This window comes from Corvus cornix, chromosome 8 (assembly GCF_000738735.6).
Source record: "Corvus cornix cornix isolate S_Up_H32 chromosome 8, ASM73873v5, whole genome shotgun sequence".
NCBI lineage: Eukaryota > Metazoa > Chordata > Aves > Passeriformes > Corvidae > Corvus > Corvus cornix.
This window is the reverse complement of record NC_046338.1, coordinates 1,361,157-1,383,697: the sequence shown is the minus strand read 5'-3', so window position 1 is coordinate 1,383,697 and position 22,541 is coordinate 1,361,157. Positions and strand designations below refer to the sequence as shown.

The 22,541-nt window shown below is 52.1% G+C and overlaps 1 protein-coding gene across 7 annotated transcripts in view; it reads left to right on the top strand.

The window, feature by feature from the left end:
* Positions 1-22,045, top strand: part of PDE4B (phosphodiesterase 4B) — a 169,321-nt gene extending 147,276 nt beyond the window's left edge. For 6 of the 7 annotated variants that reach the window (XM_039555790.1, XM_039555792.1, XM_039555791.1 and 3 more), the window contains 9 exons: positions 9,576-9,669; positions 13,199-13,377; positions 13,752-13,850; positions 13,968-14,132; positions 14,363-14,462; positions 15,168-15,322; positions 15,414-15,536; positions 16,930-17,112; positions 20,011-22,045. In XM_039555790.1, coding sequence (XP_039411724.1) covers positions 9,576-9,669; positions 13,199-13,377; positions 13,752-13,850; positions 13,968-14,132; positions 14,363-14,462; positions 15,168-15,322; positions 15,414-15,536; positions 16,930-17,112; positions 20,011-20,376 — 1,464 coding nt within the window. In that variant the 3' untranslated portion in view covers positions 20,377-22,045. Of the gene's footprint in view, positions 1-7,493; positions 8,866-9,575; positions 9,670-13,198; positions 13,378-13,751; positions 13,851-13,967; positions 14,133-14,362; positions 14,463-15,167; positions 15,323-15,413; positions 15,537-16,929; positions 17,113-20,010 lie in introns of those variants that run through there. The other variant, XM_010408719.4, reaches the window with a different exon arrangement.
* Positions 22,046-22,541: the final 496 nt, after the last annotated feature.

Here is a 22,541-nt window from a genome sequence, read left to right as displayed (position 1 = left end):
TGTGAGAAGGAGTTTTAATTTCATTTTATCTCCATTAATTAGTGCCTTCTGTATGGGTTTGATGCTTGCATTAGGCTCATTTTCTTTTTGGCAGGACCAACTGTCACAGCTTTGGGGGGATGCTGAGCTACAACAACTTCTTCCCAGGATTTTCACTGTCCTCTTCCCAGGACTCCGTCTTTATTCCATGTTTTCCGAAGCAAACAAACTTCTGTTGATTCAAAGTTGCCAGATTTTTTTTTTTTTCAACACGGGCATCTTGGAAAAGTCATCTCAGGGCACAAAGTTATTTGAATTTTCCAAAGCCTGTTCTCCTACTCAGGTGAAACCCCAGCTGGATTTGCCTAAATGATGACTGCAGAGCTTGATTCAAATTTAAATTAAATTTAAATTGCTGCTTCATACGATTAACAAAATCCCATGTTTAATTGCATGGCTCTCTTGTTAAATGACAAATGCTCTTCCCTCTCTGTTAGTTGATATTTTGGGGGTGTTTGTTTCTGATTGAGGGCATAATCCAGGTTATTCCACCCAAATTCCCAGCATCTCCTGGCTCCCCAGAGGAGCAGGGACGGCTGTGTGAGCACAGGGGAGACTCTTTGGTTTGTGGGCTCCCCTTACGCAGTCACTTGGCCTCCTCTGGCACCGAGGCCCTGGCGCTGTGGTTTGCAGGGGTGTGACTGACACAAGATTTGGGGCTGAGATCTGCAGCTCTCTCTGCTCTCGGGGCCACAGATGCTGTCAGCTGCATCAGGGCTTGCTTTAATCAACTTTGTGTCAACAAAGGAGCTGCTGGAGGTTTGCATTTTGTGCTGCTTCCTGACCTTCAGCACTGGCTGGTTCTCAGCAGCTTCCCTTCCTCAGCCTCCTTTTGCTCTCAACACGACCGACATTCTTCCAGCTGGTAAAATTGTTTGAAAAATGATTTTGCAGAACAAGTGTTTTGGCCTGTTTCTGCTTTTATTTGCTCTCCTCTCCCCAGAGGGAAGAATAAAAGCAGTGCTGGGATGAGAAATTGGTGTGGACACTCACCGTGCTGCTCTGGGAAAGATGGGACTGATGTGGGGAGTTATCCCTGGCCTGGATGTGCCTTTGGTGTGGTTCTTCCTCCCAGCAGTGCAATTTGTGTCATAAAATGCACCTTTCAGTGGGGGAGAGAGAGGAAATCCATACAAAATCCAACCTGATGCGCTGTAGACTCCAGGTGTAGCTGCCAAGATAATTTGGTAGGAGAGATCTGTTTTGGATATTGGAAAAGCATTTTGGATGAAGCAGAAGCCAACCTGAGCTTCCTCCAAAGGATCCCAAAGCTTCACACTGGACCAAACCTCCCTGCTGGGGTTTTTCCACCCAAGGAGACAAACAGTCTGTGCTTTGTCACATCCCACAGCGAGAAATGACTGTCCAAGGCCAGGCTGGACAGGGCTGGGAGCAACCTGGGATAGCAGAAGGGGTGGAAGGGCTGGAACGAGATGGTTTTCAAGGTCCTGTCCAACCCAAACCAGGCTGGGCTTCTCTGAGATCTTAAACTCTGTCAGTCCAGGTAATTCCTATCAATCCGGACAAAGGGAAACCCAACCTGAGGGTTTGGGCAGTGGTGTTGGACACTCCAGGACAGGGATCCAAGTGCAGTGGTGCTGGATACTGGGATCCACGGGTGGTGCTGGACACTCCAGGGCTGGGATCCAAGTGCAGTGGTGTTGGATACTGGGATCCACAGGCGGTGCTGGACACTCCAGGACAGGGATCCAAGTGCAGTGGTGCTGGATACTGGGATCCACAGGCGGTGCTGGACACTCCAGGACTGGGATCCACGGCAGTGGTGCTGGATCCTGGGATCCACAGGTGGTGCTGGACACTCCAGGGCTGGGATCCACAGCAGTGGTGCTGGATCCTGGGATCCACAGGTGGTGGTGCTGGACACTCCAGGACTGGGATCCACGGCAGTGGTGCTGCATACTGGGATCCACAGGCGGTGCTGCATGCTGGGATCCACAGGTGGTGCTGGACACTCCAGGGCTGGGATCCACAGCAGTGGTGCTGGATACTGGGATCCACAGGCGGTGCTGGATACTGGGATCCACAGGTGGTGGTGCTGGACACTCCAGGGCTGGGATCCACGGCAGTGGTGCTGGATCCTGGGATCCACAGGCGGTGCTGGACACTCCAGGGCTGGGATCCACGGCAGTGGTGCTGGATCCTGGGATCCACAGGCGGTGCTGGACACTCCAGGGCTGGGATCCACGGCAGTGGCCGCAGGAGCAGGCAGGAGCGGATCTGGCCCCGCAGGGCACACAGGGATTTCTCCAGGTGCCAGCACAAAGGCGGGCGGGCTCACCTTGCCCACACATGACACACCGATTTTCAGGGAAGCACAGCGCTGGTTTCTCCATGACCTGAGCTCTTCCCCCGCGGCTGAGGGGGATTTTCCTCCGCAGTGAGTAACACCCGGAGCCTGCTCAGGAGTGGAGAAATCTGATCTCGCAGTGGAGCAGCACAAACCCCCGGCGCTTTCCCTGGGCAGGCTCCTGTAGGGAGTTTTTCCTTTCCGGCATTCGGAGCAATTTGCATATTTCGAGTCTCATTTGGCTAGAAATGAGCTGGAAATGCCCCAGTGCTGCAAACACTCAGCTCGAGCTTCCAATTCATCACTTTTTTTAAAGCCCCGTGTTGCGTAAATCCCGTCCCACCCAAGGGAGGTTCTGCTGCGCTCAGAAATGCTAAACTTCACGGGGGAAAATCTGAATATTGTTCTGTCTACATCAGATAGATGTTGTTGCTTTCATGAGCAGCCACATGCTGATTTATGGCAACCTGCTATTTATTTATCAACATTTACATTGTGGATTCCTAAATTATTCTAATAACATCAGGCCAACAAGTTGGTCATGATGTTGCTCCTTTAAAGTCTTCCTTTGAACATCTCTATAAATCAAGGCTGCTTTGATGTGAAATTGGAGATTTCATAAGCCTCTGTTTACTTTTGGGTTTCAAAAATCAGCTGAAGGGAAAACAAAAAAACCCCAAAAAAACAAACAGTACTTTGTATCTCATTAAAAAGAGTTCCTAGCGCATTAAACGTGATATTGTTTTAGGAAATAAGAACTAGAAAGAGCTGCAAAAGAAATTTGATTTTTTTAATGACTGATAGTTGACTGCAACCATTCCACTTTTCTCCAGGCACTGAAATATGGCTGGAAACTTTCTCCTTTAGTGCTGTTTAGTGTAAAACAGGCTTGTGTTGGTTTTTTTTTTTAAATTCGAGCATTAAATGCACCTCCCATCATTCTCCATGGAGTGCCCAGGAAGGAAAATCAATGGGAATTATGAAGTAACAAGGACAGCTGCAAATTTGTTTGCCATGGTCCTTTCTGTAAGTGATGTAACAGCAGGAAAACACAGATAAGCGGGGTTACTGCTCCTCCAAATCCAGGAATTTTAACTCTTCACTTCCAAACTTTCGAAGAAATGCTCCACACTTCCAAAACCCAGGAGTTGGGTTCGGTGCCTCTGTGCAACGCAGGAATGACATGTCAGGAAGAGAGGGCTGGGAATAACAAATGTTCCTTCAATGGGGTGCTATTAATCCCATTTTTTTTTTTAACCTGGAGTAGAGCGTCACATCCATCCCATCCCAGACAAAGGCATTACACATTCCCTGTCTGAGCCCGCTGCTGATTGCACGGATGAGTAATTTCCCCCCTGTGTGTAAATCATTTCCGATGGGACGGGACTCCCGTCCCTGCTCCGGCACTCGGGCAGGTGAGGGGCGGCTCTTCCCAGAGCCAGGCATCCCGCGATTCCCAGGAACAGAGCTGCTCATCAGAGTCCCACCAAGCTTTAATTGCGCCTCTGGACCTGCAGTAATTACCCGGGTAATTAAGCGAGGAGGATTCAGCCCGGCTGCCTCAGCGAAAGTAACCCTCGGCCCACAAATCCTTTTGTTCTGGGGATTTCTAGGAGCGCTGGGAGAGCCAGGGATGGAAGCTTTGCGTCAGAAGGGTGGGTCGGGAACAGAGTTTATAAACACTGGAGATCTGCAGCGAGATTCCTCCATCAAAGTTGGGGTGGGACCCCTCTCTCCAGAGCTTCTGCAGGCCGGAGCCCCAGAGCATCCGAGCTGCTCTTTTATCTCCAAATCGCCCTCAGCTCCTGCAAATGACTCCGACTGGTTTTAAGCAGCCTCTTTGCATAAGGGCTCTTGGCCTCGGGGAACCCCAGCTGGTCTAAATCGACTTCAAAGGATTTCCATCAGCAGCAGATCCCTGCTCCTGTCTTCATTCTCCCTGTGATGCGCCAGGAACACCTCTCCAAGCTCCAGAGGGAATGGGAACAGGAATAACAGCAGGATTCATCACTGGAGTCAGTGTGAGACTGGAGAGGCCAAGAGCTGCGGGTGCTTCTTCATGGCTGTCCTTAGGAGGGGAACTTAGGAGTTCTTTCCATGAAGAGCCAGAGGAGTGGAAATTTCCACACAAAAATCATCAGGCAGGTTTTCCCAATCCCCATCTGGGTCATAGCATGGAATCCCAGAATGGTTTGGGTTGGAAGGGACCTTAAAGCCCATCTCATCCCAAAATATCAGGCTGCTCCAAGCCCCAATGTCCAGCCTGGCCTTGGGCACTGCCAGGGATCCAGGGGCAGCCCCAGCTGCTCTGGGCACCCTGTGCCAGGGCCTGCCCACCCTCCCGGGAACAATTCCTTCCCAAGATCCCATCCATCCCTGCCCTCTGGCACTGGGAAGCCATTCCCTGTGTCCTGTCCCTCCATGCCTTGTCCCCAGTCCCTCTGCAGCTCTCCTGGAGCCCCTTCAGGCCCTGGAAGGTCATGACAAGGTCCCCCTGGACCCCCAGCATGGTTGGGCTCCTAAATCTGGCGAATTCAGTCATAAATTAGGCCAAATTTTCTTCCTCTGCACAAAAATGAAGCACACTTGATCAGGATGGGGTCCCAGGGCAGCTGCCAAGGGGCTCCAGGAGCTGCCGTGCCCTTGGTGCCAACGTCACCACCCTCCCACGGGCCCTCACCGAGGATTTCCACGTCTGGAAGCAGAGCTCAGCAAAGGAATAAAGGTGGGGAGAAGCCCTGAGCAGCGAGGGCCTGGTGTGGGCAGCAGGAAGGGAACCAGGAGCGAACTTTCCCACTGGTAATCAAGGAAATTCCCGCCCGCACACACGGCTGGAAAGCTGGAAAGGAACTGTGATTCCCTGGAGCAGAGGATGCATGGAACAGGGTCACTGCTGGTAATCAAGGAATGATTCAATTTTGGGAGACTTAATTTGGTGCAGATGAGTTCTGCAGTCAGACAAAACAGGAAAGCTCCACGCGATGCCGGGGCCGCTTCTCACACAATGCTCCAGATGCTTCCAGACTCGCTGGGAACGTCAGCTGAGCTTCCACGTGCCTTTGGATATGGCACGTGGCACTTGGGCTTCATCTTATTTGTGTTCTCTGCACTGTTCTCATTGGTTAAAGGTGTCCATGGCGTGGTCCTGTGGGCAGAATTTGGGGGTGGGGGGAAAGAAGCACTGAGCCCATTTCCTGATTTTCTTCTTTTTAAGGGAAACCCCCTGGAGCTGGGGCAGGCATGCCCTCCTCATTGATGCACTCCATCTCTTAGCGAGCCTATCTGTGCTGATTTCCTTTGGAAAAGGCACGGGGATGATTATTAATTTTGAAAATTAATGAAAATAACAGCACGGGTCCGCGTGCTGCTAATGGGCATTACCGTAATTACCCGCGCGGCTGCCGGGCGTTACCGTAATTGCACGTGGGGCTCTCCAAAGCCCCAATCCCTGCGTTTGCTCCACGTGGAGCAGTTGGAATTTTCTCCTCTCTCCCTGCAATCCGTTTGTTTTCCCCGTCGCTGTCGCACCGATGTAAGGACGGGATTGCCACGGGGCTGGGGGGTTGCTCATGACCTCAGCCATTGATCCCTGCAGAGGCAGCAGCCTGCTTGCTCCCTGCAGAGCAATTCTCAGGAAGCAGCATCGCTCCAGAGCATCCTGACATCAAGGAAGAATCCCAAAAACCCGTCACAAGCCGTGGAACAGCTGGGATGCCTCCCTGTTTTTGAAAGGGGTTCGTGTGATTAAGTAAATCCTGCTTAGGTGCCAACATGGTTGGGATGGCAAATCCCAAAAAACTTTGCAAGTCCTATGGGAATTCCCACAGCTCCAGGAAGCTCAGCTGGGTTTGAGCCTCCCAGTCCTTATAGCAGTGCTGTGACTCTGCTGCCTGTGTTTGTAAAAGACTGCTGATTAAAGGGCTGGAAAAGCGATGGAGGTTAAGGCTGTGGGGGGCAGATTCCCACTTCCAGATGGGATACGAGAATCCCGAGGATTTTTCTCTGCTGCAGATGGCTCGGGTGACCCTGTGGAGGCCAGTTCATTGCTCTGTGCCTCTGTGGAGAGGCCCTGGCCACCCTTTGTGCTTTGTGGGACCACTTGTGAGGTAAAGCCATTTTTATCAGCTGTTTGCCCACCGCCACTCGGGCTCACTGATCTGAAAGGGGCCATTGTGAGGAAACCCGAGTGACTCAGGGGTGCTCAAACGTGGTTTGCGTGATCCATCTGCTGACGGTGTTTTCCCGGTGCGGATAAAGGCCTGGATGCAGGGAAATGCTGCAGCACATGCTTGGCTGTAGGGCCGTGGGAGGGCTCACGTGTCCTGGCTGCCGCTTGTGACCACTGCAAAGACGTCACTGGGAGGAGAGATGGGGTCAGGGCTCCCCTCGCCTGCCATGGGCTCGCCCTGCCTCGGGTTTCACTCCTGCTGCCCCTCCTGCGCCTCCTCCAAGGTTGTTCTTGGTGGTTTCAAAAGGGCTTTTGTCCCTTGTGGTTGGCAGGATGCACAGGGGAGACTCTGTGGGACAAAATCCATGGCCCAGCGCTGTGGGATGTGTTCCTGGGCAGCCAGAATCCTTCACATCCCAATCCTTCCTGTATCACGTGAGATTCCAACCTTCACATCCTGCTCTTTCCTGTATCCCATGGGATACCAACCTTCTCATCCCTCTTCTTTCTGTATCCCATGAGATAGGATTTAAGCTGCTTGAGTTACCTGGAAAGTGAGGCCTCCCTATGTGATGGTGAGAGTAGGATTGGATGGGATAATGGGGAGAAATCCTTCCCTGTGAGGGAGGGGAGGCCCTGGAATGGATTTCCCAGAGCAGCTGGGGCTGCCCCTGGATCCCTGGCAATGCCCAAAGCCAGGTTGGACATTGGGGCTTGGAGCACCCTGGGATAGTGGGAGGTGTCCCTGCCCATGGCAAGGGTGGAATGGGATGGGCTCTGAAGTTCTTTCCAACCCAAACCATTCCAGGATCCCCTGTTTCAGTGACACTGGCAGGACTGGGCAGGAGGGGACAGCAGCCACAGAAGTGGCATTGTCCCAGCAGGTTTCCCCCCCCGTTGGGCTGCTCAGGTGAAAGGGAGGTGCCATCAGCTTCCCACCTCTGCTCATCTTGAGTTTAAGGAGAGGAGAAGGTGGGTCACAGCTTCCTTCGCTCCATGTGGCCAAAGGTTGAGCTGGAATCCCATCTGGATGTTCTGGAGCCGTGCCTTGGCCAGCCTGGGCTGTCCATGGGAGCAGGGACCAGGATTCCAGGCTGTGCCCACACCTCACGTGTCCCACAGCACGTGGGGACGCCTCGTGCCATCATTCCAGGAGAGGCTGATAGCTGTGAAGGCAGCTGGAGACAGGAGAAGGTTTCACAGCAAAGATGGCCCTTTTATTTTGGGAATCCTGGCCTCTGGCATGTGCTGTGTTCCCGGCAGGATCAGCAAGGACGTCCTGAGCAGCGGGAGAGCTGCTCATCCTGGTGATCCCGTGCTGGGAGCTGTGCGCAGGCACGGCACAAGGGATTGTCTTTGGATTCCATGTCAAGGACAGCTCCAGCTTCCTCACAGCGGGATTGCTTGTCCGTTTGAAAGAAAAACTGCAGGAATGATTCAGTCTTGAAATTTGGATTGTGGGTCACAGGAGGGCTGGGGCTGGGAAGGACCTTAAAGCTCGTCTCGTTCCACCCCCTGCCTCGGGCAGGGACATTACAGAAGCATTCTTTCGAGAATGAATGTATGAATTTATGAATTGCAGTTACAGGTTTAAGGTGATTATTTTTCATGCCTCTTAGCTGAAGGATATTTCCAGTTTGGAAAAGGACATTTTGCTGCGTTGCTGCATTTTGCCCTTTACCATGTAGGAGGAAAAACCTGATCACACTGAAAATGTGCAAAATGCTTTGAAAAATCCTGCTGGGAATACTTCAAATATCCCGTAAGGAATAGGATTAAAGCAAAGCAGGAATAGAGACGAGACTGCTGCCTGCTTTTCCCTTATTTAAATATTCCCGAGCTTCCTCCATTTTAATTTCCCCTTAAAAACATGGCTGTGTTAGCAGAGCTGGCAGCCCCTCCGAAACCAGCATCATTTTCCTGGCACTGCTCAGCTGAGCCGGGCTCATGTGGAGTGGGGACCCCCTTCAGGAACTGAGCGAGCAGCACGATCCCAAATTCCCCAGCGCCTCCAGGCGCGCGGCTGGATCCGTGCGGATCCGTTCCCGTTCCTTTGTGCATTCCCGGATCTCATCCCTCTCTCCCCGGCGAGCGCATCCACCCACGGGCAGCCTCGGCAAGGATGTGCTGCCAGGCTGGGCTTTGGCTGGGATTAGCAGCTGCCGGCTCTTGCGGGATCTCTGCCTTGGATGAACGCTGATTTTTTGGGATTGGGAAAGGGTCCGTGTGCCCCAGGAGCTCTCCCGTCGGAGCGGCGATTTCTCCGGGAGGATTTGTGCTGGCTTGCAAGGAGCTTTCCAAAATGCCTGAAGCCAACTATTTGTTATCTGTGTCTTGGGGTTACATTAAGGTGGGTTTAATTCCTGCAGGATTATTAATTCCCGAATTATTAATGGCTGCTTTTTTTTTGTGCTGTGTTGCTCGGAGAAAGGCGCTGTGAGGAAAATCTGCTTTTAAAAGGCTGATTTCTGTGTGTTCTGGCTAATCGTGTGTAGTGTGCATGCAGAATCCATGGATGTCGTTTTTTTGGGAATTCATTGTTGCAGGATAAAATGATGCAGCAGTGAAAATGTTGGATTATAAAAGCAGGAGCATCACAGCGTGAACATCTAAGGGAATAATGCCCGAATCCCACATTTTGCTGTGTGATCTTCAGATTTAGGGCTTATTTCTCCTCTGGATGTGCAGCTGTGTGTTTGTGTCATACAAAATGGAGCAACTTTAGAAAATCCAGAACAAAAGAAGGTTTGGGGATGGGGAATCTCAACCTGAGGTAAAAATCTGAGCTTTCAGAGACATTCATCTGAAACGGTCTCTCCTCGCTTGTGCCAGCGACAATTAATGAGCATCTTTAGAGGAAGTCAATCCCGTGGGCTGAAAAGAAATATCCAGTCATGGTGCTGCCGAGCAGGATGGAAATGAAACCATCTGCCGCTGACTCCATCCCAAATATCCCCGGAATTTTGCTCGCTGGGGGAGTCTCCCGCGCGAACGCTGCGTGGATGTGGGAAAGGATTCCATAAAAATGCCGCTTTTGTCTGTGCTCTTCCCCCCCTGCAGTTCAAGAGGATGCTGAACCGGGAGCTCACACACCTGTCCGAGATGAGCCGCTCCGGCAACCAGGTGTCCGAGTACATTTCCAACACTTTCCTGGGTAAGGAATGCATCCCAAGCTTTTCGTGGCTCAGGGAAGGGTTAACGCAGCCTGATTGCCCCCATTCACAGCTTCCCTGTTGGGTTTTCACTTTCAAATGGCTGCGGGAAGGGGAAGAATGGTGTTTGGATAAGTGTATCCACAGAGGAATTCCTTCCCGAGCCATGGGATGTTTCTGGGAGGATTCCATGGGGCTGGCGGTGGCTGCCTTATGCAATGCTGGGGTTTGTGGTGACCTTATGGAAAGGACAAAGTCACACAAGCCCCGCTGCAGCCTCTGCCTCGCTCAGGCGCATCTCCCCTTCAGAGATGGGGTTCAGACTGAACCATTCCCAAAGTTTTATTCATTACTGTGTGTAAATCTGCTCATTTTGCACCAGAAGTCAGAAAAAAAAAGGGAATATTTTGCATTTCATTCATAGTGTCGGAGCTCACAGCTCTCCAGACATGAATGAATTCTCTGCGTCAACCTTTGTTAGGAGAAGTGGGATTTTCTCAGGGAGCAGCTTTTAAGATTTGTGACCATTTGTGTAGAAAATGAGCAGCCTCATATTTACAGATATCCCTGAATCCAACAGCTCTGAAGGCTGAGTGTCCATGGGTGCTGTGGGTGCTGGTGCTCGTGGGGATTCATGCCCTGAGGTTGGAATGGCCCGGAATGCGTTCCCTGTGTGACACACAATTATTCCCATTACGGATTTCAAAGTGATCCCAATAGCCAGCTGCAACTGGAACTGCTGCCTGCATTTAGGACACAGCACAGCATCCATAATCCATGGAAGTTTGGAGCTGCTTTGTGGGAATGCACTGGGCTTATTGCTCAGCTAAATCGTGACATCCAGAGCATGGATTCAAACAGGGAATAGGAGCAAGGCAGGGACGCAGAGGGACAAATCCAGGGATTTGGCTGGAGGTCAGCACTTCCCAGCAGCCACGTGAGTGTGGAGCAGGGTGTGCTGAGCAGGAATTGCCCATGTGGCTACCAAAAATAAACCCCACAAACACTCAGGTTAATGGGGCCTGAATCCCAGCAGGGGCTGATGAGCCAGAGCTGCTGCTGGTGCTGTGGGCATTGTTTTATCCATGGAATCCCAAACTGGTTTGGGTTGGGAGGGACCGTAAAGGATCATCCAGTGCCACCCCTGCCATGGCAGGGACACCTCCCACTGTCCCAGGCTGCTCCCAGCCCCAATGTCCAGCCTGGCCTTGGGCACTGCCAGGGATCCAGGGGCAGCCCCAGCTGCTCTGGGCACCCTGTGCCAGGGCCTGCCCACCCTCCCAGGGAACAATTCCTTCCCAATCTCCCATCCAGCCCTGCCCTCTGGCACTGGGAAGCCATTCCCTGTGTCCTGTCCCTCCATGCCTTGTCCCCAGTCCCTCTGCAGCTCTCCTGGAGCCCCTTCAGGCCCTGCCAGGGGCTCTGAGCTCTCCCTGGAGCCTTCTCCTCTCCAGGTGAGCACCCCCAGCTCTCCCAGCCTGGCTCCAGAGCAGAGGGGCTCCAGCCCTGCAGCAGCTCTGGGGCTCCTGGACCTGCTCCAGCAGCTCCATGTCTGAATTCCTGCTATTCCCCGTGCTCGGGCAGCTCCGTTTCCCTTGGCAGGGCTGGACAAGGCTCTGTCCATCGCTGTCCTGCTGCTCCTCACGTGCCCGGTGCTGGTGACAGCCCTGTGTTGGGTGGCAGTGTGAGGCCACTCGGGGCCCTGGCACTGCTGAGGGGGGCAGGCTCTCCAGTTTGGGCCAGATTGCAGCCTGATTGCTCATGCTAAAAAAAAATGAGGGAAGCTTTTAAAAGGGTTATCAGCTGTTCCAGGAAGTCGTGCTGCTATGGGTTTTATGAATTAGCTTTTTCCTGCCTAAAATTTAATGAAATTAAATGAACACACAAAATAACAGGAGTCTGCAAGTGAGGAGGTTGAAGGAACAAACAAACAGAAATCTGTGGGTAGGACACTCATTGATCTCCAGAGATGGGGATAATTCAGAGATGTTAAACCCACATCATGTGACTTCATTCAGCCTTTTGATTTTATTAGGGCAAGGAGTGACAGGACACAGGGAATGGCTTCCCACTGCCAGAGGGCAGGGATGGATGGGATCTTGGGAAGGAACTGTTCCCTGGGAGGGTGGGCAGGCCCTGGCACAGGGTGCCCAACACCCCTGGCAGTGTCCAAGTCCAGGCTGGAGCAGCCTGGGACAGTGGGAGGTGTCCCTGCCATGGCAGGGGGTAGAACTGGATGATCTTTATGGTCCCTCCCATCCCAACTTACTGTGTAATTCCATGATGAAATGAGCTGAGAAGGCTCCAAGAAGGAGCAGAGGGTCCAGCCCTGCAGCATCCATCGAGGACACGGTGTGGGAAGGTCAGAGATGGCCAGCAGAGGTTTCACACTGGCCACTGATCACGCTGGCCTCGGGTCACACGCTCCGGCCCGAGGGCTGAGCCGTGCTGCTGCCACCCCCGTGGGGACACGATGGAACAAATCAGGGATTTCTGCTCCAGAATGGCCATTTGATGCTGCCTTAGTCATTGCTAAGGAGATTATGGAGAGGAAAGTCCTTGAGTGGTTCAGCAAAATCCAGGGAACACCCAGTGATGTCAGCCAGGCTTTGCTGTGAATAATGACTCCTTTCCTAATTGCGGTGCTGCTGCTTGGGATTTCAGAGGGGTTTAATTAAGCCCAGGCAAAAGCAACTCATGCCTGGAAGCCTTGTCCCTCTGGAGGTCCTCAAGGTGTGCAGAGGTTACGGTGAAATCCATGAAAAATGGTTTGGATGGAAGTAATGAGCCACTGGATCTGCACTTCAATAAATCAGCTGTAAATAACCCACGGGTTTAAGGTTTATTTATTTACTAAACACATCTCCACAGCCAAGTTTGGGCCTCTTCATGTGCACTAAAACTGTGATTATCCCTGAGAATGGCAATGGGAATTCGGCCTGTGCTTTGGATATTATTCCCAATATATTTGTGAAGGATAAACCTTTAATAAATCAGTGACACTCGTTTGTTACTGGTTTTAGGAGCAGGGGGTATTGACCCTAAAAAAGTGAAAATAGCAAAAATAGATGTGGTTTTACTTTCTTCAGGAAAAATGTGCTGTTTGAACGTATCTTTTATTTTCTTGAAAATAGGTAATGAAATTAATTGGGATTTCTCCCTAAGGAGAACCTGGTGCCCTTCTGGCATGGAAAATCAAAGAATCATTTATGTTGGAAACCACGGGGTCCAACCATTCCCTCAGCACTGCCATTCCCAGCACTAATCCATGTCCCCAAGTGCCACATCCACGCACAGAGAGACATTCCTGGACATGTCCTGTATCCCCAAACCACACAGTGGCTGCAAGAGAGCAACCACAGAGTTTGGGACTGGGTTTTTTTTTAATTTTTGGGTCCCAAAATGAGGAGACCCTCAGCAGGAACCCCTGGCTTTGAGCAGGGCTGCAGAGGCAGCAGCTCAAGGGTAGCTTTTGGGGGATGTGCTGGGAGCTCACGTTGTGCTGACTCATTTCCCCCTGTTCTGTTCCAGACAAGCAGAACGATGTGGAGATTCCTTCTCCCACCCAGAAGGACAGGGAGAAGAAGAAAAAACAGCAGCTCATGACCCAGATCAGTGGGGTGAAGAAATTAATGCACAGTTCCAGCTTAAACAACACCAGCATCTCCCGGTTTGGGGTGAAGACAGAAAAGGAAGATCACCTGGCCAAGGTATGAGGGATTCCTGCTCTTCTGGGAGAGTCTGGAAGCTGAGGATGGATTGTTCCCCCTTGGAATTATTATCCCTGAAATGATGTGGCCATTAGAAATGCTGTAATTAATGGTAGCAGGCCCTAACAGCGTATTTTATATTCAAAAAACCATGAAAATGGCCCTGAAATAAAAAGGAAAAAGGTGATGAAGGCTGAGGAGAGCAATTATGAAACACAAAATCAGCCCTTCACAGCTGCTCTGTGTTCATTAATTCACACATTCGGCACTTACATAATTATAATAATCGTGAAATTTGCATATATGTGAACTTTGGGGAAATGCAGAATTGCCTGGGAAAACATGAAACCATTCTCTTTTTGTGCCCTCCAAAGGAGCTGGAAGACCTGAATAAGTGGGGCCTCAACATCTTCAACGTGGCCAGGTACTCCCACAACCGCCCGCTGACCTGCATCATGTACGCCATATTCCAGGTGTGTATTCCCAGCCTGAACCTGCTGCTTCCAGCACTGTTTTCATCCCTAATTCCTCTCTGCCTCGCTGCCTTTGTCCAGCATGCTCTGACACTCCCTTGTGCTGTGATCCCACAGGAGCGGGATCTGCTGAAAACGTTCAAGATCTCGTCGGACACGTTCGTGACGTACATGATGACCCTGGAGGATCACTACCACTCGGACGTGGCCTACCACAACAGCCTCCACGCTGCTGACGTGGCCCAGTCCACCCACGTGCTGCTCTCCACCCCTGCCCTGGATGTGAGTTTTGGCTTGGTTTTGAACGTGGGGTGGGCACTGGTGGCTCTTCCGAGCGCTCGCTTCGCTCCAGGGCCTTCGTTGTTTGGGAATCTCAGCAGCATCTGGAATCTCTGCTTTATCTCCTTGTCTCAGAAAACCGACTGAAAAAGCACAATTTGTGTCCCTAAACCAGCTTCCCCAGCTGTTGAGAGGTAAAACCCCTCTGACAGATCCCTGTTGTTCCATCCTAGGCCGTCTTCACGGATCTGGAAATCCTCGCTGCCATTTTTGCAGCTGCGATCCACGATGTGGATCACCCCGGGGTCTCCAATCAATTCCTGATCAACACAAGTGAGTTTTGTTCTGAATCACTCAGAATTTCACCCACCAACTTGGAAATCAATGGGAATGCTTTTTCCATGCCACAAATGATGACTTGCAGCCTGTGCTGCCCTCTCAGAATATCGTGCAGTAAACGAGGGAGACATTTTGGAATCCCTGCCAAAGGCAGCCACTGTAGCACAATTTGTAAAGTCAGTATTTACTACTTGCTACCACATAATAATTCTGCCAGCCCTGGGTGCAAACTTCATCATTAAGATAAGATAAATAACCCTATTGCTACTGGCAACCAGAAAGCCAAATATCGGGCTTCATGTTGTGTTCTGCCACAGGCTGAGCACGGATCTGGACTCCAAAACATGGGGATTGTCGTGTTTTGGGAAGGGTTTTTGCAGGATTCTGTTGTCAGTGATTTGTGACTGAGCATTATTTTGTCACTAGGACTGAGCAAAGGCTGGTTAAGTGCTGGGGTTGGCACTCATGGAGCTAAAAAGAATCCCAGAATCCCAAAATCATCCAGTGTCCCATGGGCAGGGACACTTTCCACTACCCCAGGTTGCTCCAAACCCCATCCACCCTGGCCTTGGACCCTTCCAGGGATGGGGAAAGGAAACTTTCCCCCATTAAAACATTTCAGTGGCCAGGACAAGTGCTGGCTGTTGGAAATCCCACATTTCCCAGGCTGGAGTCCCACGTTTGGTGTTCCTTCCCCAGATTCCGAGCTGGCCCTGATGTACAACGACGAATCCGTGCTGGAGAACCACCACCTTGCAGTGGGCTTCAAACTGCTCCAGGAGGAGCACTGTGACATCTTCCAGAACCTGACCAAGAAGCAGCGCCAGACCCTCAGGAAGATGGTGATTGACATGGTATGGCCACTCCCTGAGCCTCTTCTTAACCAAAAATGCTCATTTTTGTGGATTCCCCTCCTGAAATCCTGTTTTTCCTCCTTCTGGAAAGGTGTTGGCCACTGATATGTCCAAGCACATGAGTCTGTTGGCTGATCTGAAGACTATGGTGGAAACGAAGAAGGTGACCAGTTCAGGAGTTCTCCTTCTGGACAACTACACAGACAGAATACAGGTGAGGCAGCCAAATTCCCTGGATTTGGGGTGTTTTGGTCAGGGTGAGGAAGCCACACTCCTGGGTTTTTTACTGTGGCTTTTGAATTGATCCTATAGAGAAATTCTCAGCTGTCATTTTCTTCTGCACTAAAAGAAGCACAAGGTGGTCCCATATTTTTTAGGGGAAGGGAATTAGGGGTTTTTTTTAACACCTGGAGCATGGAACTGCAAGCCTGGCACATTCTGAGGTCAGTTTTTGAGGGCTCCTAAATTTCCCTGCTGCTTTCTCCTTTTTGTTTTTCCTGTTACAACAGGAGAATTCCCATATCTGAAGCAACTCAGAGGGAGCTGGAATTACTGATGTACAGGCTGTTCCCTAAATAATTCAACCTTTGATTAGCAGAAATGACCAGGAAATGCTGGAACAGGGATGTGTAGTGAGCAGGACAAGATACATCCTGCTCTGCTCTCACTTTGATGACCAGCTTCTTAAGGCCAGGCTCCTGGGAAAACTCTTTAAATCTTTATTTCAGACACTGTTGCTGCCTAAATCCTTGTGGCTGCTTAGTCAGGCCCCTTCCATGTGTGTGTGGAAGGGATATTACTCATTCCATAAAGTGGGAGCGCTTAACCTCTTTCCCCGAGAGCGTGGAAGTGGGTTTTGAATGGTGGGAAGCAGCTGGATTCCGAACGAAACCTGTGTGATATCATTGACACTTCCACAACTGCCCCAGGTGTCAGGCTTGAGTTGTGTGAGCACCAGAGAGCACGTCTGGACCTGGGGCTGTGGCAGCTGAGCTCATCCCTGGAGATGGAATCACACAATTCCAGACTGGTCTGGGTTGGGAGTGACTTTAAACTCATCTCATCCCACCCCAACACCTTCCACTGTCCCAGCCCCATCCAACCTGGCCTTGGGCACTGCCAGGGATCCAGGGGCAGCCCCAGCTGCTCTGGGCACCCTGTGCCAGGGCCTGCCCACCCTCCCAGGGAACAATTCCTTCCCAATCTCCCATCCAGCCCTGCCCTCTGGCACTGGGAAGCCATTCCCTGGGTCCTGTCCCTCCATGCCTTGTCCCCAGTCCCTCTCCAGCTCTCCTGGAGCCCCTTTAGGCCCTGGAAGGGGCTCTGAGCTCTCCCTGGAGCCTTCTCCTCTCCAGGTGAGCACCCCCAGCTCTCCCAGCCTGGCTCCAGAGCAGAGGGGCTCCAGCCCTGGAGCAGCTCCGGGGCCTCCTCTGGGCTTGCTCCAGCAGTTCCATGTCTTTAACGTGGTACCATGGAATATTTTTGATATTTTTATGGTCTGTTTCATAACCAGAGACTCCTCTGGTGCGATGTTCCGCAGATACAGCTTGAAACCCTCCTGGTTTTTGCGGCTGATCTGCTGAGTTTCCTGGTGGATGTAATTGCAGGTTCTCCGGAATATGGTGCATTGTGCAGACCTGAGTAACCCCACAAAGTCCCTGGAGCTGTACCGGCAGTGGACGGACAGGATCATGGAGGAGTTCTTCCAGCAGGGAGACAAGGAGCGGGAGAGAGGCATGGAAATCAGCCCCATGTGTGACAAGCACACGGCCTCCGTGGAGAAATCCCAGGTAATTGGCCCTGAGCTGCTGCTTTTCCTGCCTCAGCTTGGGACTTGAAAGCAGAGACAGAATTCTGCTGCTTTTGCAGCACAATTAGGAGAGGAGCCAGCGGTTCAGAGCGTGGGTTCAGATCCACCCTGACACCCAGCTGTGCCTGGGGCTCTCACAGGCTGGAGAGGCTCTCCCAGCTCCTCTCATCCCCCTCAGCCTCTCCTCATTCCCTGCTTGTGTCCCAGTTTCCAGAGGGAGCTGGGTCCTTTTGTTCCCCAGGCTGGAAAAGGGCAGTTGTGCTCTGCCCACCCTCTGCCAGGCCTGTCCTGCCCTCACACCCTCCTAACCCCTGCCAGCCCCACTGACCTGCAGGGCTGGGAGCTTCTCCTTGCTGAGATCCACCTCAGGACCCTGGAAAATCCTGGATGTCACTCATTATCCAGGACAATTTTGCAGTGCATGTATCCAGTTGAATTAGAGGCCTTTGGAGCTGCCCTGTGCAGGGTGAATCCCAGAAATACTCATTTGTGTCCATCCAAACCTTAAAACGAGCTGGATTTGCCCCTTTTTTGGGATGAACTGGCTCATCCCTAGTTCTGATTCATAAAATGGTTTCGAGGTCAGATTTTGTTCTGACCTGTGTAGCACAGGCCATAAAATTTCACCCGGATAGTCTGGAATGAAACCAGGAATTTACGTTTGTCCAAACAGATTCCAGCCTTTATATAACGCTGTCTTGGATGTTGTTTTTGCATGACTCCAGCAAGTCATCACTGAGGTTTTTCAGCTTGAACAAGTAACAAAATTGATGATAATTCTTTCCAAATGTCCTCTTGGGCTCAGCCAAGTGGTTTCAAAATTATTCACTCAAGCGCGTGGTGATTTTGTTGGAAAAGTCTGATTCCTTAACCTACCAAGAAACGAATCCTCCAGCCAGGCTCGCCCGTGTGCTCCACACGAGAGGTCCAATTCATTCTTTGCTCCACATCTGCACTTCCCAGAGGCATCCAAATGGCATTTTTGCCGTGCAAAAAGATGGGAATTGCACAAAATGGCCATCATGGAATGGCACGGGAGAAAGGGAGGTGGTATGTCCGTGCTGGAGGGAAACAAGGAGTGGATTGCAAAATCATCTGCAAATATTTCAAAGCTTGAGATGTCCCCTCTTTACATGCAAATATTTTAGGATCAGTGCTGAGCCGTGTGGCCAATTATTCCAGGATTTGGGATGTTTTGAAAGGAACAGTGACCTGAAACAACGATTTTAAAGAAACAGTGATTAATGAGCGCTGATTTTTATCCACGGGTGCCGTGGAGCCCTGGAGCATTTTGGGTTCCAACCATCCCAAACCCTTTTTTTCCCCACTTTCCCCCTGTGCAGCAGGAACTTTTCATCACCTTTTTGCTGGAGCTGCCTCCCCAGCCCGTTCCAATTGGATGGTCACGGTGCTATTGACATCCTGTTGTGTCTGAGGGAGCCGGCTGTGATTCCAAAGCAAACATCTGCACGCTGAGCCCGGCTCCTGGGAGAGCCATTTCCCTGCTCCACACAAAGCCATCCAGCAGGGCAGGGAGCAGGGAAAGGCTCTGCCAAGACGGAAGAATTCCAATCCCCTTTATGGCCGTTCCGCCGGCTCCATCCTGGACGTGGTTCCTCCCTGAGTCAGGAGGAGGAGGAGGAGGAGGGCTGAGCTCAGCGGAAGGGCTGACGGAGCAGCGCATCCCTCACTCTTTCCACCGCTGCAACGTCACTCCAGGGGGCCAGGCAGCGGCTCCCGCCCGCCCTGGGCCGGGGCAGGATTCCCGGGATGAGTACACTGCCTCTCCGTAGAACCACAGAGGCTGCTTGGCACAGGGCAGGAGGAAAACGGGAATGCTGAAAGTGCAGGATCGTGGGGCAGCTCCCAACAGGGACAAACTGCACCCCGCAGCAAAATACACCCAAAGCTTGAAGTTCAGCCCGTAAAGGCTGCTCCCCTTGGGAGCACTGGGCTATTCCCAGCTGCCAGCCACGTGGCAACCCTGGGATGAGGCCATAAATGCACCGGCCTTGTCCCCAGTCCCCCGGGAATTCTGAGAGGAGCAGACTCTCTCAATGCTGAGAGTCCCATCCAGGTCCAGCTCCATGGCAGGGACACCTCCCACTGTCCCAGGCTGCTCCCAGCCCCAATGTCCAGCCTGGCCTTGGGCACTGCCAGGGATCCAGGGGCAGCCACAGCTGCTCTGGGAATTCCATCCCAGCCCCTCCCCACCCTCCCAGGGAACAATTCCTTCCCAAGATCCCACCCATCCCTGCCCTCTGGCACTGGGAAGCCATTCCCTGGGTCCTGTCCCTCCAGGCCTTGGCCCCAGTCCCTCTGCAGCTCTCCTGGAGCCCCTTCAGGCCCTGCCAGGGGCTCTGAGCTCTCCCTGGAGCCTTCTCCTCTCCAGGTGAGCACCCCCAGCTCTGCCAGCCTGGCTCCAGAGCAGAGGGGCTCCAGCCCTGCAGGAGCTCCGGGGCCTCCTCTGGACTCTCTCCAGCAGCTCCACATCCCTGTGCTGTTGGCCCCAGGGCTGGGGCAGCTCTGCAGGTGGGGTCTCACGTGGGCGGGGCAGAGGGGCAGAATTCCCCCTCTCCTTTCCTGCTGCCCACGCTGGGGATCAGCCCAGGGCTCCATGTGCTGCGTTTCCTGCTGGCTCCAGCTTTTAGTGAAACTTCCATCCAAGGTTTGGTTTTGGACAAGACGTCAGCCCAACCCAAAGCTGTGGGTGGGTGCAGCTCTGGGTGTCAGATGATTGTGTCTGCATTAGGCTGTGCTGGTTTGGGGACTTGCCCCTGGTATTTTGCTTGTAAAATTAATGCAATATGAACTTTTCACACATCCACCTTTTCCTGGTTATTCCCTTGCCCTGAGGGTGTGTCCCTTTGTTTTCCAGGTGGGATTCATTGACTACATCGTCCATCCGCTCTGGGAGACGTGGGCTGACCTGGTGCAGCCCGACGCCCAGGACATCCTGGACACTCTGGAGGACAACAGGAACTGGTACCAGAGCATGATACCTCAGAGCCCATCCCCTCCCCTGGAGGAGCGGGGCCAGGACTGCCAGGGCCTGATGGAGAAGTTCCAGTTCGAACTGACGCTGGAGGAGGAGGATTCGGACGGGCCGGAGAAGGACGGCGAGAGCCTCGGCTACTTCAGCAATACAGAGACGCTCTGCATGGCCCAGCCAGGGCAGGAGGAGCCCCAGAGGGAGGCAACCATCGAAATTGTGACAGAAGACACATCTCCTGTGGACACATAATGGCCCGGCCCCGCGGGAGTGGCTTTTAAACACTTGCGGAGCTCTTGCAAGCGGCCTCCGACAGCCTCTTAGGCCGGGTCTGAGGCCTCTGCCACGGGGGTGACAGATCCTCCAGCTACTTGAGATTGGAGTCAGGGTTACAGATGGGGTAGGGAATGATTGCTCAGGAAATGCACGGGTGATTGGCGTTGTGGTTTGAGCCTTGTCAGCCAAGAGCATCGCGGTGTCCTGGAGCTGGCTTGGGTCGGGCCTGAGGCGGCGGTGACACACAACTGAGAGATTTTATACTGTTAGCTCTGGAGTTTATACCGGTTAGACTGATAGAAACTACTGATCAATAACTCATATCCAACCTGTCCACCCGACCACCTGTCTGCAGACCTGTGTGCCTTCTTTGTAAACACTTTCATGTCTTTTCAAGAGTCTTTCAGTCCAACACACGGAGTTTGGTAGTTCAAAAGCGACACAAAGTGTTTCAGAATTGACGGCTCCTTTTTGGATTCTTCCTGTTACCAGAAGCAGTCTTCCTTTTTTTCCATGGGCAATACCTGTCACTTTATTGCAGTTAATCACTTTGACAGACTAAACAGAAGGGGAAACCCTCTGCTTTGCATTACTGCACCTTTAACGTGTTCTCAATCCCCCCGGTGACCCACTGGGAGTCACTTGGTGCTGCTGTGCACCGTTCCCTCGCTAGGAACAGCAGGATTTTTTCCACCCCGGGGTTTGGGTTTGTGGGGAGCAGGACAGAGGGCAGGTTTTTTTCCCTGGCACAGCTCAGTCCATCCCTGAGTAAGCGAGGCAAGGCAGCGTGTGACACGCCTTCCCCCTCGGCAGCTCCCTGGAATTTGCACGCTCGGATATTTGTGTTTCTCTGGCCTCTTGTCCACGTTCCCTAGGTTTAGGTCCACCATCCTCCTCCTCCTCCTGCACTGCCTCGAGCTCTACCACCTCCATTACTGTTTATAACAGTGTATTTATTACCTACTGTACATACTGTAATGTTTTGTAAGTTATTAATTTATATGAATTAGCATCGCCTGTCGGCGGCGATGTTAATGGGGTAGAAAACTCGGAATAAGAGTTGCCTTTTTTTCTTGTAACCTTTTGTATTGCATAAAGTCCAAGAACCTGAACATAGCTGAAGAGACAGACACAACCCAGGAAGGGCATTCGGGTGGCAGCCGCCCGTGGGGAGGGAACACTGCATCCCAGGGCAGCAAATTTGGGAATTTGCTGGGAACGCAGAGAGCGGGAACCGAACAAAGAACTCCCCACGCCCGGGCCGGCTTTTCAATGTCACAATGTTCCAATTTCTGAACAACCCAATGTGAATCTCTATGACAAAAAAAAATGTGAACTGATGTAATAATTGTGCTGTGAAACTTCCTCTGACAAAGCTTGTCCGGCATCGTGAGCGATGTCAATCTCAGTTTGTAAAATACGTTTCAAGCTTTTTGGTCCAACTCGTGACTGATTAGTTCATGACAATAGCACAGTTGTGCATGATCAATGGGTTTGTTTGTCTGTTGAACACTGCATTGTTCCAGGTGGTTATTTTATTGTTCCCCAGAGTTTCACACGATGTATGTTATAGTATTCTATATTGTGTTCAGATGCATTCTTAAGAGATTTTTATATGAAGTGAATAAATGAAAGCATGACCCAGCCTGCGGCTCCTCGGGAGGCTTTTGTCACCAGTGCTCAGGGGACAGAAAATGGGACCCTCCAAACCCAGAACCCTCCCCTGGCCGAATCCCAGAACCGTGCTGCAGCCCAAAACCCAGAACCTCGCACAGCTGAAACCCAGAACCCTCCTGTGGCCAAAACCCAGAACGCTTCTGTGGCCAAAATGCAAAACCCTCCAATAGCTGAAATCCAGAACCCCCCTTTGGCCAAAATCCAGAACCTCCTATAGCTGAAATCCAGAACCCTCCTGGAGCCGAAACCCCAAACCCTCCCGTGGCCAAAACCCAGAACCTCCTGTAGCCCAGCCCCAGAGCCTCCCGTGGCCAAGCCCGGAGCGTCCCGCGGCCCGTTCCCGGTGGCCCCAGCGGAGCCGCTCCCTGGGCACGGGCACAGGAGCGCTCCCGGGGCCCCGGGCACCGTCCGTGGCGCGGCTGGGACCTCGTCCTTCCTGCGGGGCCGTGGCAGCGCAGGCGACA